We start from the raw sequence: 16,354 nt of genomic DNA on the forward strand, positions 1-16,354 counted from the left end.
TTTCCTCTCCCCAGTGTTGGACAAGTGGTGAATATCAAGGCCAAGGTGAACCGGGCCTTCAACTCCAGCATGGAGGTGTGTGGGGTGGGCACTGCCTGGGCGTGGGTGCGTGGGAGGGTCCTCTACCTCCTCTCCCGTTCTTCTCCCTGCAGCCCAGGCCCACTCACACTCTCAGGGCCCTGATTAGAGCAGCTGAGTTCTGCAATGGTTGGCAGGGCAAGGGGAATCCCAAGGATCTTCCTGTCCCAAATCCCATAATGCAGACGGGAAAATCCAGGCTTGGGAGGGGAAGGGACTTGCCCCAGGTCACCGAGCTACATAGATTCCAGTGTGGCACTTGACGTCCAGCCCCGAGTCTTCACATCCAGCCTCAGCAGCCAGGTGTTTGTGGGAATAGGGGGAAGACAGCATCAGCATCTGATCTTGGAGGCGGAGCTGGGGCAGTGAGAGTGCTGGGTTCCGGGCCCTGAGCCTGCCTCCCACAGCGTCTCATCTGCAAAAGGGAACATGATTCCTGTGTTGCAGGGTTGTTGAGTTAATGGGAGGACTGCTGGTAATGCCCAGGGCTCTGTGAGCTGTGGGGGAGGACTCTATTTCCCGCCTATGGACTTCAGGCCCAGGCAACTTCACCAGCTGGGCCAGTGGTTCCTGAGGGAGCACTGAGGCTGGGTGACATAGTCCTGACTATGCCTCTGGGCAACCCATAAATGCTCAGGTACCCCCAGGTGCCTGTTCTTGATTTTTTTTTTTTGAGACCGAGTCTAGCTCTGTCACCCAGGCTGGAGTGCAGTGGTGCGATCTTGGCTCACTGCAACCTCCGCCTCCTGGGATCAAGCGATTCTCCTGCCTCAGCCTCCCAAGTAGCTGGGATTACAGGTGCCTGCCACCAAGCCCAGCTAAGTTTTGTATTTTTAGTAGAGATGGAGTTTCACTGTGTTGGCCAGGCTGGTCTTGAACTCCTGACTTTGTGATCCGCCTGCCTCAGCCTCCCAAAGTGCTGGGATTAGGAGTGTGAGCCATCTTGCCTGGTCTTGATTTTTAATTTTTATTATTATTTTTTTGAGACGAGGTCTTACTCTTTCACACAAGCTGGAGTGCAGTGGTGCAATCATAGCTCACTGTAACCTCGAACTCCTGGGCTTTAGCAGTACTCCTGCCTCAGCCTCCCGAGTATCTGGGACTACAGGCATGCACCACCACACCCAGCTAATTTTTGTGGGCTTTTTTTTTTTTTTTCCCCAGAGACAAGTGTCTCCCTGTGTTGCCCTGGTTGTCTTGAACTCTTGGCCTCAAGTGATTCTCCTGCTGCAGCTTCCCAAAGTTTCAGGATTTCAGGCCATGGAGCCTGGCCTGTCCTTTAAATTTAGCCAATATTCTACCTACAGTAAGCCCTGTTGTAGACATAGTCTCATTTTAATCCTCAACAATCCCGCAAGGGTAGTCTGATCACTCCCATTTTGCAGATGAGGAAACTGAGACCCAGAGAAGGGAAGTGACTTGCCCAAGGTTTCATGGGGATCCAAGGGCACAGTCAAAACCCACCTCAGATCTCAGGCCTGCCAGACCTGGTAGGTGGCACAGAAACTCTAGAGGCTTGGCCTGGGCTGGGACTTGCTGTCTGGTGGAGCTGCGGGGCTTCTCACTGGTGAGTGCAATGTCGCCCCTGTTCCTTCGCCCTTACTGTTCCTCTCTAGGTGGGCATCCAGGTGTCCTCGGAGGACCTGTGCTCTGAGAAGCAGTGGAATGTGTGCAAGGCCTTGGCCACCTTCGTGGCCCACCGAGAGATCACCAAGGTGAGCAGGTGCCCCTGGCTGCTCAATGCTGCTCAGCGACCTGGGCACCTGCCATGGCGATTCTGGATCAGGGTGGTGAGGTTGGGGGTTGGCAGAGGGGATGGGGAGGGACACAGCAGGAATCCACAGCTCCCAGAGGAAGGACCACTCCCCACTGCATTCGGACCTCCCAGCTGCCTCCCCTCTCTTTTCCCCCACCTCTCCCTGTGCTTCTCCAGCAAGGATTCTTCTGGTCCCACCATTCCACATGTCCTGCAGTGACACCGCCATCCTCTGAGCCTTTACCCAAGGAAGGGACCTGGGTGGGAGCTGGAGGATGAATATGCGGTATCAGGTCATCATGGAGGCAGGAAGATGGGGCAAAGAAGGAGGAAGCCTTGGAACTGAGCAGTGGTCCAGGCCTGCTGTGTGCCAGCTTCAGGCATGGGATGGCGCTGGGGACAGGCCCTTGTGCTACTTCAGGAGACTCACCCTGAGGGTCCCCTACCCTGTTCCCTGGCTGACAGGTGAAGCTGAAGCAGATCACTCCGCGGACAGAGGAGGAGAAGATGGAGCACAGCGTGGCGGCTGAGCGCCGGCGCATGCGCCTTGTGTATGCGGACACCATCAAGGACCTCCTGGCCAACTGCGCCATTCAGGACGGTGAGCAGCTGCCAGCATGCATGGGGAGGGTAGCTGGGTCCTGCCTGGCCCCTCTGCCCCGGGACCCCACTGGGCAGAGGCAGGAAGGGAGGCTCCGGGGACTTCCACTCACAGGTGGCCCTGGGCCTGTCAAGCTCTCTTGGCCCCACGGTCTTCTACCGGAAAAGGGAGTGTTTGGTCCTCCTACCAGCTCCCAGGAACCATGAGGCTGTGGTTAGGTCCTGTGGAAATCCCTTTGTTGTCCACAAAATGCATTTTGGTTTCCAGAACCCAAGGTGTTTGGGAAGACAGTATTGAGCAATGCCTTGAAGACTCCGTAGGAGTTTTTAAAGTGTGTGTGTGTGTGTGCGCGTGGATATATATATATATCCATCTATTAAAAAAAAGCATATATAAAATCTGGCCGGGTAGGGTGGCTCACGCCTCTAATCCCACCACTTTGGGAGGCTGAGGTGAGCAGATTACGAAGTTAGGAGTTCGAGACCAGCCTGGCCAACATGATGAAACCTTGTCTCTACAAAAAAAACCAAAAATTAGCCAGGAGTGGTGGCACATGCCTGTAGTCCCAGCTACTTGGGAGGCTGAAGCAGGAGAGCTGCTTGAACCCAGGAGGTGGAGGTTGCAGTGAGCTGAGATCACACTGCTGCACTACAGCCTGGGTGAGAGAGCAAAACTCTGTCTCAAAAAAAAAAAAAAAAAAAAAGCGTACGTAAAACATATGTGGCAGGGGGCATGGTGGCTCAGGCCTGTAATCTCAGCACTTTAGGAGGCTGAGGTGGGTGGATCACGAGGTCAGGAGATGGAGACCATCCTGGCCAACATGGTGAAACCCCGTCTTTACTAAAAAATACAAAAATTAGCTGGATGTGGTGGCGGACACCTGTTGTCCCAACTGCTTAGGAGACTGAGGCAGGAGAATTGCTTGAACCTGGGAAGTGGAGGTTGCAGTCAGCCGAGATTGTGCCATTGCACTGCAGCCTGGTGACAGAGCAAGACTCCATCTCAAAAATAAAAAAATGTAAAAAAAAAAAAAAATATATATATATATATGCTTATGTATATGTGTGTGAGTATATATGCATACACACACACACACACGTATATATATATTCCTGCCACCCCCAAAAGATAGAAAATAAAAAGCAAGTCTCCTTTCTATCCCAGTACCAGGTCCTCTCTCCAGAAGCAACTACTATTACCTGTTTTAGGGTCTCTTTCCAGAAGTATTCCCTGTATATCTAAGCATAACATATTATTCAGCCCCTGAAAAGGGGCATTCAGTACATACTATCTGTATCTTGCAGTTTTCCCATTAAAAGTATACCTTGAGACTTCTTCAGGCCCCATTGCCCTGTGAATACCCTCCCCATCCTGTCACCAGACTTTGGCTCAGGCCACCTTTACCTTCCCCTCCTGTTGGCCCCCGCCCTACCTGTGGCATTTCAGAGCCTGCAAGCCAAGCTAAGGGCAATGCCAGCTCTTTGATGGACCTTCCCTGAAGAAGTCTCTATGGGAGATGGGAGACAAATGGCACCACCTTGGGTTTGGTGGGGCATGCCAGCCTCTGCTGCCCTGAAGCCCAAGGCCCCATTCACTGCCTGGCCTCTCCTACTAAGGATATGCTAACGTCATTGCTGCCAAGGATAAGGGAATCGCCATGGCACAGGGTGGGGAAGAACTGTCCTTTCTGAGAGTATATTTACTGGAGCACTTTGTGATTATGATTTTTTTTGAGACAGAGTCTCACTCTGTCTTCTAGGCTGGAGTGCAGTGGCGTGATCTCGGCTCACTACAACCTCCGTCCCGGGTTCAAGTGATTCTTGTGCCTCAGCCTCCCAAGTAGTTGGAATGACAGGCACCCACCACCATGCCCAGCTAATTTAAAAAAATATTTTTAGTAGAGATAGGGTGTCACCATGTTGGCCAGGCTGGTCTTGAACTCTTGACCTCAAGTCATTTGCCCACACTGGCCTCCCAAGTGCTGGGATTACAGGAGTGAGCCACCATGCTTGGCCTTGAGTCAAGCACTTTATGACAGTAATCACATTTCATCTTCAAATAGTCCTGTCAGGTCGGGTTTGACATCTGTCTGTACAGATGAGGCAGCCGAGGTTCAGAGGGATTACTTGATTTGCCCAAGGCCATACAGGCAGTCTGGAGTGGAGCTGAGGCTCAGACCAGCTGTTTTGTCTCAGAGCTGGTGCTGTGTCCACTGTGCTTGACGAGCTCATCCCTTTCACCCTGTGCCCTCCATTCCTCACCCGGGGCCACCCACTGCCTCATGTGCGCTTGGTGCTGAGTAAATAAAAGAACCTGAGTGGGGTGGAGTGGTGGGGGTCCTGCGGCTGGCTGTGGGGAAGGGCTGCCCTTGGAGGCCTTCTCACCTCCCTGCTTCCCTCCCTTACCCCATCCCTTGTCAGATCTGGAGAGCAGAGACTGCAGCCGCATGGTGCCGGCTGAGAAGACCCGTGTGGAGAGCGTGGAACTGGTCCTGCCTCCCCATGCCAATCACCAGGGCAACACCTTTGGGGGCCAGATCATGGCCTGGATGGAGAATGTGGCCACCATTGCAGCCAGGTGAGGGCAGAGTGTGCTGCCTCTGCCTCCCCTCCTTTCTCCTCATTCCCTCCTTGGCCATCTCCCTCTGGACGGGAAGCCCCAGCTTGGGGTTGGCGTTCAAGGCTTCAGCTGTTCCGAATCAGAGAAATGAATTTTTGTGAACTGACCATTCCTTCTACTCAAAACACTCTCATCTTTTATGTGGGAAACACCAAGTCTCTTGGCCTGGCACTAGATCCTCCCCTTGCTGTGGCCCTACCTGTACTCCTAGTGTCTGTGTTCCCTTTACATCAAGCCATTGGCTGTTCTTTGTTGCCATCCTCCACTTTCCCAGCCCCTGCCTTTGCTCCGGGTGTAGCCTCCTGCTGTGCTTCCCTCACTCTTCTTCGTCTGTGAATATCCTGCCCACTTCCTCCATAAAGCCATCTCTGACTGTTCCCTCTTCCAAGGGGTGAAATTGTTTCATCTCCCATAACCTCTGCCTGTTCAGGGCTTGTTCTACCCTACATATCAGGGCACTTTTTATAGTTATGGCAACTGACCTTCACTAACTGACACTCTCACACCTCCATGACTTTGCTTTTGCTGTTCCCTCTGCCAGGAATGCCCTTCCCAGCCAGGCGGATTCCGCCTTATTCTTTAGAACCTGGCTTAAATGGCCCCTCCTCCAGTTTAACCTCAGGGAGACGGTACATAATCAATGCCATTTTGGGCAGCCCTGGCTATGAGTACAGTAAGATCTCAGAGGAGGGTGAGGGCCTGATGGTCAGGGAAGGCTGCCTGGAGGAAGAGTACTTCAGCAGGGCTTTGAATGCCAAGTAGCTTTGGATAAGGGGAGGGCTTCTAGATAGTGGGAACAGCAGGTACTAAGGTGGAAAGGAACAGCAGGTACTAAGGAAAAGTTGAAAGAAAAATGGGAAAGTGGTTTACCCCAAGCCCTGCTTTCTTCTGTCCCCTCAAACTTGGCTCCTTTCCAGCCATGCATAGACCTCAGTATTCTAAGCTGTGAAATGGGACTTTAGTTCTGTGCCTCTGAGCAGAACTGCCACTGGGTTGGGTGGCAGTGGGTGGGTCAGAGTGTGTGGCTCCAGGCTGGGTCTGTGATGGGACCAGGGTAGAAGGCCAGCTCAAGCTGATCTAGCATGGCAGCTCACACCTGTAATCCCAGCACTTTGGGAGGCCGAAGTGGGCAGATCACTTGAGGTCAGGAGTTCAAGACCAACCTGGCCAACAAGGTAAAGCCTCATCTCTACTAAAAATACAAAAATTAGCCAGGCATGGTGGTGCGTGCCTGTAGTCTCAGCTACTTGGGAGGCTGAGGCAGGAGAATCGTTTGAACCCCAGAGGTGGAGGGAGGTTATAATGAGCCGAGTGTTGCCTAGGCACAGAGTGAGACCCTGTCTCAAAAAAAAAAAAAAAAAAAAAAAACCTGGCCCAAACTAGTGTCTGAAGCACTGGGGCATTCCTTCTGTCTCCCCACCCCTGCCTCCTCAGCCGTCTCTGCCGTGCCCACCCTACGCTGAAGGCCATTGAGATGTTCCACTTCCGAGGCCCATCCCAGGTTGGCGACCGTCTGGTGCTCAAAGCCATTGTGAACAATGCCTTCAAACATAGGTGAGGGTGTGGGATGGGCAAGGCTGGGGCCATTCAGGGCTGAGGGCTCTTCCTGACCCTAGAAAGGACCCTATTGCAAACCTTCCAGGTGCCCTTTTCCTTGCAGACAGGGTCTAAATCCCTGTCTGGCTGCTGGGTTCCTTCATTGTCTCTGATGTTTCCTCCTTGGGAGCCTTCCCTGACTTCCAGTCCTCCTCTGGGATGCCCCAGCCCGTCTCCCGCTGTCTGAGATCAGTGTCTCACCCCTGGCTCCTGGCCCCAGGCTGGCCTGCTGTAGCTCACAGGGCCACTTGTTTATCAAACCCTTTCTCATGCACTTCCTAAAGTAGTTAGTCCACAGAGTCCTTGCCTTCGCAATGAATTCTGATACTTACTCCCATGAAAGCTGACTTTAAATAAGTATATTTTTTGAGAATTTTCAGAGATAAAAGTGAGGGATCAGGAGCCAGGCTGCTGGGTTCGAGTTTGGCTCTGTGACGTAACTTAACCCACCTGAGCCTCAGTTCTTTCGTCTATAAAATGGGGCTCATCACAACTACCTCGGAGTTACGTGGATTCAATGAGCCGTTACTAGTGGAATGCCGGAGAAAATGTCCAGTAAAGGCCAGCCATTGTGGCTGCTCTTACTACTACTGTTGTTCTTTGCAGTCTGGCCTGCACACACGCTGCTGCGGTGCAGGGGAGAAGCCCTTTGCAGGAGCCGTGAAGCCTGGTTTCTAGTCCAGATTCCAGGAATCCGGAATTCTTGGAAACATTATTGCCTAGTTCTAGGCCTTGGTTTCCCCATCTATTTAATGTCCACATTCTGCAATCATAGAACTTCCAAAATGATTGGGAATGGTGGTGGCTGCTATGTTATAATGAATAAAGATGGTAAGTAGCTGGGCGCGGTGGCTCACCTGTAATCCCAGCACTTTGGGAGCCCAGCACTTTGGGAGGCTTGAGTCTCAGAGTTCAAGACTAGCCTGGCCAACATGGCAAAATGCTGTCTCTATTAAAAATACAAAAAATGAGCCACGTGTGATGGTGCACACCTGTAATCCCAGCTACTGGGGTGGCTGAGTCAGGAGAATCACTTGAACACAGGGGAGGAGGTTGCAGTGAGCCGTGACTATGCCACTGCACTCTAGCCTGGGTGACAGAATGAGACTCTGTCTCAAAAAATAAAGGAATAAAGAAATAAAGATGGTAAGATACACACAAATAGCAGCAACTGAGCTGTTTGAGGCAAAGCTGTCGTAGAGCTCGTAAATACGCACATAGTGAACGTTTTCTAATTAGGTCGTCCACCTCTACTTCCTGGTTTATGCCCTTCCATACCTTCGCGATTATGACAGCATATTTATACCTTTGCTTTCTTGTTGCTTGCCTCCTCCCCCGGCTGTTAGCCCACGAGGTATGGACTGGACAGGTTTATTCACTCCTGTGTCCTCACAGGGCTGACCGCACAAAAGGTGCTCTGTAAACATTGGTGGAGGGAGCGGTCCCAGGTGTTCTGTCACTGTGACTCCCATCTAGGTTGCTGGAAGAACTGCAGGAGTGTGTGTGCACGTGTGTGTGAGTGGATGCATGTGTGTGTGTATATGTGCATGCATGTATATGTGTGGATGCGTGTGTGTGCATGCATGTGTGTTTGAGCGTGTGTTGGGGAGGAGGCATGGCCCTTGGGAAGTTCTGTCCAGGTTGGAAGCTGCACTTCCTCCCCTCAGCATGGAAGTGGGCGTATGTGTGGAGGCATATCGCCAGGAGGCTGAGACCCACCGACGCCACATCAACAGTGCCTTTATGACTTTCGTGGTCCTGGACGAAGATGACCAGCCTCAGCTGCTGCCCTGGATTCGGCCCCAGCCTGGGGTGAGTGGAGTCAGCACCCTGCTTCACCAGCAGCTTTCCTCCCCTCCCTCTCTGCCCTGGTGTGGTGGAGCCTGCCAGCCCCCTACAGGCCAGCCCCCTACAGGGGCACGAGGGGCCCACCCTGCCCCGGTGCTGGGGCACAGCCAGCTCTAAGAGTCCTGGCTATGAGCCCCAGGATGCCCCTTGTGCAGGGTGGGCTTGCTCTGCTTGACAGAACTCCGAATATGTGTGGGTCTGGCTCGGAGTTGGGGTTAATGGGCTGTCATGAGCCTGCAGAGTTGGGAGAGCACTGGCTTTGGAGTCAGATGTGGGTTGGAACCTTGCCTCTACCATATTCAAGTGGTACCCCCTCAAGCTCTCAGTCCTCATCTGTAAAATGGACATAGCTGCAGTCCCTGCCTCATAGGGCTGTGGGGTAATAGATGCGCAACTGACTCCATGCCTGGCTGAGCCCTGGGAGTGGTCAGAACGATGGTGAAAGCAATGCATGGGGCATGGGAAGACAGTCAGGAGCCTGGTGCAAAGGTCCTTTCTTACAAAATGCTTCTTGTGCCCCCTGAAAGGCTGCTCCCTCCCTTGGGGCAGGTCCCCTGCCCTGCCTGCTGGCCTCCCAGAGCCTAGCGTGGACTGTGGAGTTGGGTGGAGCCTCAGGACTGGGAGCTGGGAGCCACAGCCACAGCAGTTTCCCAGGCGTTTTCCATGTTATGCTTGGGACTGGGGGACGTGAGATGTGGTGGTAAAGAGGGTGGGCTTGAGACAGGCCTGGGGTGCTGACCCTGGCCTCAGCCCTGTGGCATTGGCAAGCCTTCACCTGTTCTTTTCTCAGTTTCCTCCTCTGTAGAATGGGCACAGCACTAGCTCCATTCAGAGGGTTGTTTTAAGATTTGGTGCAATTCTGCACGAAAAGCCCTTGAGAAGAGTGGCTGGTGTATAGCAAGTGCTCAATAAATGTGGACTCTCATTACCACTGTGAGTGCCCTGTAAGGATCCACATTGGGTTTTTTTGAGACGGAGTCTCCCTCTGTTGCCAGGCTGGAGTGCAGTGGCGTGATCTCAGCTTACTGCAACCTCCAGTTCCCTGGTTCAAGCAATTCTCCTGCCTCAGCCTCCCTAGTAGCTGGGATTACAGGCATGCACCACCACACCAGCTAATTTTTGTATTTTTAGTAGAGACAGGGTTTCACCATGTTGCCTAGGATAGGATAGTCTCAATCTCCTGACCTTGTGATCTGCCCGCCTTGGCCTCCCAAAGTGCTGAGATTACAGGTGTGAGCCACTGCTCCCGGCTAAGGATCTCTATTTTACAGAGGAGAAAACTGAGGTCTGGCCAGGGAGGAAACTGAGGTCTGGCCAGGGGAGATGGTGTTCCCAGGTCACTCAGAGAGTTTGAGGGGAGCTGGGGCTACAGCTTAGTTTCCCGCTTTCTTGGGCAGGAGGTTTTGACTCCAGCTGCCCTAGTGATACCTGAACTCCGCGTTAGGACCACAGATCTCCTTGGGTCCTGGGGAATGGAGAGAGGGTGGGATGGAGGGCAGGGGTAGCTGGTTGCACCTCTCGAGGCACAGCCTATCCCGACTTCCTCCCAGGATGGTGAGCGGCGGTACCGAGAGGCCAGTGCCAGAAAGAAGATACGCCTCGACAGGTGAGTAGGGGCTGTGTAGTGGGCAGAATTCGGCTTTGGGGCTGTTCATGTTCCGCTGACCCCAGGGCACTCACTTTTCTTCAGGGCTGCCTATGTGTTGGGCCCTGGGCCGAGCCCTTTACATCCTTTTGATTTCGTCTCATTACACAGTGGTCGCCTGGCCTATTGTACAGGTGAGGGCACCAGGGATGAAGGGGTTAGGTGGCTTCCCATGGACATACAGATATCATCAGCAGAGTCAGAATTTGAACCTGGCTGGGTCCAGCCGAATTTAAATCTTATGTTCTTCCCATTGATTCTGATGCCCATTTGGCAGATGAAGAAACATTCAGAGGGGAGATGCAGTTGCTTAAGAGGTAAAGCCACTTTGGGAGGACGAGGTGGGTGGATCCCCTGAGGTCAGGAGTTCGAGACCAGCCTGGCCAACATGGTGAAACCCAGTCTCTACTAAAAATACAAAAATTAGCTGGGTGTGGTGGCTCATGTCTATAGTTCCAGTGCATCTATAGTCAGGAGGCTGAGGCAGGAGAATAGCTTGAAGTGGGAGGTGGAAGTTGTAATGAGCTGAGATTGCGCCACTGCACTGTAGCCTGGGTGACAGAATGAGACTTCATCTCAAAAAAAAGAAGCAAAAGGGTGAAAGCCAGGTGTGTGTGACTCTGCTGTGAAAGCATTTAGGGACTTTAGCGGCTGTAAGCACAGCAGGGATCACAGCTGTTGTTGATAAGAAAGTGCATCTGTGGCATTCACTGAGCATTTACCATGTGCCAAGCACTTGTGATGACTCCACGAGGCAGGGGCGACTGCTGATCCCATTTCACAGATGAGGACACAGCAGCATCACGGTGAGGTCACTCAGCAGGGGTGTGGGGTGTGGGGACCGAGCCTTAGATGCCATACCCTTCCTTGCTGGCTTACTCCCTGCCTCCAAGCTGCCCCTGGTGTAGGGGCCAAGCTGGTGTGCTCTCAGCTGTCGTGTTGTGTGTGACCATCCAGCCTCCCTGGTTAGACAAGAGTCTCCTGCTCTGTTGGGCTTAGCACAGGGCCCAGCACATAGTAGGCCTGGAGTAGAGTCTGTGGAAAGTGCGGGACTTCCAGGGGACCCAGGTTGTCATCTTCCCTCCTTCCCAGGAAGTACATCGTGTCTTGTAAGCAGACAGAGGTGCCCCTCTCTGTCCCCTGGGACCCTAGCAACCAGGTAAGGCCCTCTGCTCCCAAGGGGACAGTCTTTAGACCCACCAGGGCCTCTACCCTCCCCTGCTTGGCAGAACGGATTTGGAGGAAGGCTGGAGAGAGCAGGATATGAATGCCACACCTCATGATTGCTGTTAGCAAAGAGCTTGCCTGCATTCCCGTTTGGCAGGTGGAAGTGGAGACCCTAAGAGTCAGAGCTGCTTGTCCAGGGTCACACAGTGGGTCTAGCCAAGCCCAAGCCTGGACCTCCCTTCCCAAAGTCCAGGACTCTTTCCACAGCACCCACCCCCCATTCATGGTCCGGGTTCCTCTCTGGGACACCCTTGGCCTCAGCTCTGGGGCCCTGGAGGAAGGGATGGGGTAGTGGTAGCACCTGTGTGCTCTTCCAGGTGTATCTGAGCTACAATAACGTCTCCTCCCTGAAGATGCTCGTGGCCAAGGAAAACTGGGTGCTGTCCTCGGAGATCAGTCAGGTAGCTGACCCCACCCACCCAACTTTCCTTTCTCCTTTGAGCCAGAGGTGGCTGATGGCAAGCAACAAGAACTCTCCCACATCACTTATGTCAAAAAAGGATCTCTTCAAAGAATTAGGTGAGATCAAGAAACCACTCCAGTTATGGAAGCATACCCACTCCTGCAGGGTCTGGAGTCAAGAAGCCCTAGATCCTTCTCTCCTGCCTGCCCGCCTTCCTGCCCTCAGCCACTCTCTCGGGTCTGCTGCTGTGTGCCCAGGCACTTCCTCCCTTCCTCCCTGTTCTTCTGCAGTCATCGCTGCAGGGATGGGGGCAGCCAGCAGGCACGGGCTTATAGGAGACCTAAGCTCTGCCAGCTGCCTGTGCCCTTGGACAAGTCACCTCCTGTTTGAGAGGTAGAACTGCTTGTCCAGGGTCACACAGTGGGTCTGGGCATTTACCATGTGCCAAGCACTGTTCTTGGGTGCTGTAGCATGGGAGGGCCCGGGCAGACCCCAGGCTTGCACGGGAGCTGGAGGTTGAGATCCCAGCCATCCCACAGGAGCGTGGAGCTAGTGCAGCAGGTGGGCGAAGATGACGCCATCTACCACATCACCATGGTGTGTTGCCTTAGTGACTGGTGTCCTAAGCCACCTTCCTGCCCATTTGTGCTGAATTCTCTCATCAGTCCATCTTCATGAGGATGCAGCTGAGACTCAGAGAGGTTGGGCTCTGTGTTCACAGTCACGCAGCAAGTCAGCTGTCACCCTGAGCTTCCAGCCTCAGCCTCCAGTTTCCCCATTAGTCCACTCCACTGCCCAGCAAAGTGGACTGAGGCTGCCCTCTGACCCATGCAGGTCCGCCTGTACACTCTGGAGGATGACAAGTTCCTCTCCTTCCACATGGAGATGGTGGTGCACGTGGACGCAGCCCAGGCCTTCCTGCTGCTCTCGGACCTGCGTCGGAGGCCAGAGTGGGACAAGCACTACCGGTGAGAGGCCAGGGTGATGGCAGGGCAGAGCCCCTTCTCTGGCCTGATCGGGGAGAGGGTGTCTCCTTCTGCAGGCTGTCCTCCACGTTGCTCTGCCCAGCTGGCCATTAGCAGGGGCTGGGGGTGGGTTGAAGTTCCATGTTGGGTGGGGGTCTGGGTCATGGGTATTTTGAGCCCTTAGGGGAGAGGCTGAGCATGGAATTGGAGCTGGAGGCTTGAGTTGACGTCCTGCTTCTGTCCCAACTAGCTGTGTGACACTGGATAAGTCAAAGTCACTTCCCTTCTGGCCTCAGTTTCTCTCTTCTTAAAATGGGTGCTTGGGGCCGGGTGCGGTGGCTCAAGCCTGTAATCCCAGCACTTTGGGAGGCCGAGGCGGGTGGATCATGAGGTCAAGAGATTGAGACCATTCTGGTTGACATGGTGAAACCCCGTCTCTACTAAAAATACAAAAAATTAGCTGAGCATGGTGGCGCGTGCCTGTAATCCCAGCTACTCAGGAGGCTGAGGCGGGAGAATTGCCTGAACCCAGGAGGCGGAGGTTGCGGTGAGCCAAGATCGTGCCATTGCACTCCAGCCTGGGTAACAAGAGCGAAACTCCGTCTCAAAAAAAAAAAAGAAAAAAAATGGGTGCTTGGGTGGTGGGTCACGGATTCACACTCGGAGACAGTGCCTTTCACACCATGTGCTGTGGAGTGCTGTGCTCCCAGGGGGGCTTCCAGGGCTGCTTTGGGTGGAGTCGGAAGGCCGCAGGGTGTGGGACCCTCTCTTGGGTTTATGCCAACGAATAGCATGGCCGGTTGCTGAACTGACCAAGTTTGCTGATTTTCCTCACAAATACGTTATTTTTGAATATAATGAATGGTTATGAATGGAAATATGTTATTCCTTTAAATACATTTGTTCTTCCAAATTTATTGATCATGTGACTCTTCTCGAATTTAGTCAAGAAAGATAAACGTGTTCTTAGGAAAATAGCACAATCTGTGTTTTTCAAGTCCCCTTAAAGTCGTTTTCTGTTCTGCCAACATCCTAGCTTGGGGGTTTCTTTGAGAGCTTGTTATGAGGAGCCTCCATTCTGGAGGATTTCCGTAAGGAGGTCCTGTGTGTTTGGAAATTCAGTCCGCTGGTCATTTGGCAAATTGTATTTTGACAAACTGGCCTTCCGCTTCCTGTCCCATCTATCTTCTCCAGAGCAGGCTTGTTGCTCTTTATACATGGGCTTCCTGCTGAAGGTTTCTTTGCAAAAAGGGCCATGTTGCTCTCAAAAGCTCTGGTCCAGCTGACTCAGGCCTGCTGGTGGTCCCTTTCCAGAAGGCAGAGAGGTGATTTTGTGGGGGATGCCGTGTAGGGGGAGGGCGGTTGTGCATGTGGTGGGTGGGCTTCTTGGAGGGAGGCTGGGGTGGGCTTTGAAGGCCAGACCAAATCTTGATACCTGATGGGATGTGTGGGGGAGAGGCCTGAGAGCAAAGCGTGGCTAGCTTCTTCCCCATACCCTGCCTATTCCTGAGTGCAGCAGGAGAGTGGGGAGGAGAGAATGGGTCTGGACATGGCCACATGTGCCTCTGTGTGGGTGTCCTGGGTGCGTGCCTGTGTCGATATGAGCCTGTGTATGCCCACACATGTGTGTGTTGGGTGTGGGGACCTGGAGATACATCTCTGCCACTGATAGCCTGAACACACCCCAGCCCCGCTTCCTTATTAGCTCTGTGGCCATGGCCAGGTTATTTTCCTCATCTATGAGATGGGGATACTAGCAGTATCTACAGCATGGGACTGTTACGGAGATTAAGTGACACATGTAAAGCACTTAGAACAGCACCTGGCACTCAGTGGGTGCTTAGTAAATGTTGAGTACAGCTGCTAAATTATCACACATCCTCGTGGTATCTGTACTTGTGCGGACATGTACAGACACGCACGGGTCTCTGTGTGCACTGGTGTCTGCCCATGTACCTGTGCACATAGGACCACAAGTATGCATGTGTGTGCACATCTTTATCCCATGTCTGTGTATGTGTTGGTTTGCTTGCATGCATGTCTCCGTGTGCCTTGTATGCACGTGATGTGTGTGTCCACCCTGGCTGGGTCTTGCTGCCTTCCTGCTGCTCCCTGGTGAGCAGTATAGAGGGTGACATCCTACTGTGGAAGCTGCTTGGGTGCCATGGTGTGGGAGGACCCGGGCAGACCTGCGGCTTGCCTGGAAGCTGGAGGTATGGGAGCTGGAGGCTGAGATCCTGGTCTTCCCACAGGAGTGTGGAGCTGGTGCAGCAGGTGGACGAGGACGATGCCATCTACCACGTCACCAGCCCTGTCCTTGGAGGTCACACCAAGCCCCAGGACTTTGTGATCCTGGCCTCGAGGCGGAAGCCTTGTGACAATGGGTGTGTGCCTATCTGCTCTAGGGTGGGGGGCAAAATGGGACAGAGTGTTAGGATGGCCTCATCTCTCTCCCAGGGAAGGGCATTGCCTGGAGCCAGAGCTCTGCTTCCCATTGGCTGTGGGGCTCCAGACACCATGAGGCTTTTCTGGCCTGCTGTGGCTTTACCATGGGTAAAATAGGGATGGGGCACACACTTCCCCTCTTGTCACAGTTTCTAAGGCAGGGCCACCCTCATCCAGGGTGGCTCAGGCTGCCTCGATGCAGGCCTTAGACAGGATATTTCTCACATGGCCACCCCCTTGGCCTCCTCCCTCTGACAGCCCCATGTGGGCTGGAGGGCCTACACATCTCTTTTGCTGGAAAGACAGGGACAGAAAAAAAATCCCAAAGGCCACACTCTTCCCCCGCACACTGAAGTAGAGTGGCTTTTCCAGAAAGTCCACAGCGGAGTCAGGTTGGCTCCGGTGAATTCAGTGCTAACCCACAGGTGCCTCCCACTCCAGCCGGACCCTGAGCCACGTGTTGGGCTGTAAGAATCCATGTACCATGCAGCCCCCGGTGAGGAATCCGTGCCAGAGGGGGCAGGGTCTGGGCCTTGGTTGGGCAGAACAGGCCCCCACTTTCTTCTGTGGCTGACCCCTGCCCCCTGCCCCTACCCTTCCTTCACTTAGGGACCCCTATGTCATCGCGCTGAGGTCGGTCACACTGCCCACACACCGAGAGACACCAGAGTACAGGCGTGGAGAGACCCTCTGCTCAGGCTTCTGCCTCTGGCGCGAGGGGGACCAGCTGACCAAGGTGAGGCCACACCCCCACCATGCCCCCAGCCTGGTTCCACCCCAACACACATGTGCATGGAACTCAGAACTGCTGGCCTAGGATAGTCCAGAGCTGGGTCTCCCAGCAGGCTCTCCTTTCCAGCCTGGGGAAGCCTGAGTGTCAGGGGCTGGAAATGATGTCATCTGTGTGGAGGTGAGCCAGAGGCTGCTGCATGGTCTTGGGAAAAGCTCTGGGCGCTGAGGGCAGAAGGCCTGGGGGTTCTGAACTGAAACTCCATCGCGTATGGAGAGCCCTTCTCATCTAGGAAGGCTTTATAAGGCTCTGAGAGCCCATAAAACCCAGCAGAGTAGTCCAGACTGATGGAAAACATGGGGAGGAGGCTGAGGGAAAGCGAGGGTGGGTGCTGCAGCCTCCCCGCTCACAGCTTCGTTAGGGCTCTGCCCCCGAGTCTGG

At 53.7% G+C, this 16,354-nt stretch overlaps 1 protein-coding gene across 8 annotated transcripts in view; it reads left to right on the forward strand.

Annotated features, from left to right (window-relative positions):
- Window positions 1-16,354, forward strand: part of ACOT11 (acyl-CoA thioesterase 11) — a 63,330-nt gene that overhangs the window by 45,174 nt on the left and 1,802 nt on the right. For 7 of the 8 annotated variants that reach the window (XM_078331949.1, XM_035251598.3, XM_002750891.7 and 4 more), the window contains 12 exons: window positions 15-75; window positions 1,695-1,793; window positions 2,300-2,435; window positions 4,856-5,012; window positions 6,489-6,608; window positions 8,318-8,462; window positions 10,049-10,104; window positions 11,236-11,302; window positions 11,688-11,771; window positions 12,608-12,741; window positions 14,991-15,122; window positions 15,793-15,919. In XM_078331949.1, coding sequence (XP_078188075.1) covers window positions 15-75; window positions 1,695-1,793; window positions 2,300-2,435; window positions 4,856-5,012; window positions 6,489-6,608; window positions 8,318-8,462; window positions 10,049-10,104; window positions 11,236-11,302; window positions 11,688-11,771; window positions 12,608-12,741; window positions 14,991-15,122; window positions 15,793-15,919 — 1,318 coding nt within the window. Of the gene's footprint in view, window positions 1-14; window positions 76-1,463; window positions 1,569-1,694; window positions 1,794-2,299; window positions 2,436-4,855; window positions 5,013-6,488; window positions 6,609-8,317; window positions 8,463-10,048; window positions 10,105-11,235; window positions 11,303-11,687; window positions 11,772-12,607; window positions 12,742-14,990; window positions 15,123-15,792; window positions 15,920-16,354 lie in introns of all 8 variants that reach the window. The other variant, XM_078331952.1, reaches the window with a different exon arrangement.

The sequence above is a fragment of the Callithrix jacchus genome, chromosome 7 (genome assembly GCF_049354715.1).
Source record: "Callithrix jacchus isolate 240 chromosome 7, calJac240_pri, whole genome shotgun sequence".
Taxonomy (NCBI): Eukaryota; Metazoa; Chordata; class Mammalia; order Primates; family Cebidae; genus Callithrix; species Callithrix jacchus.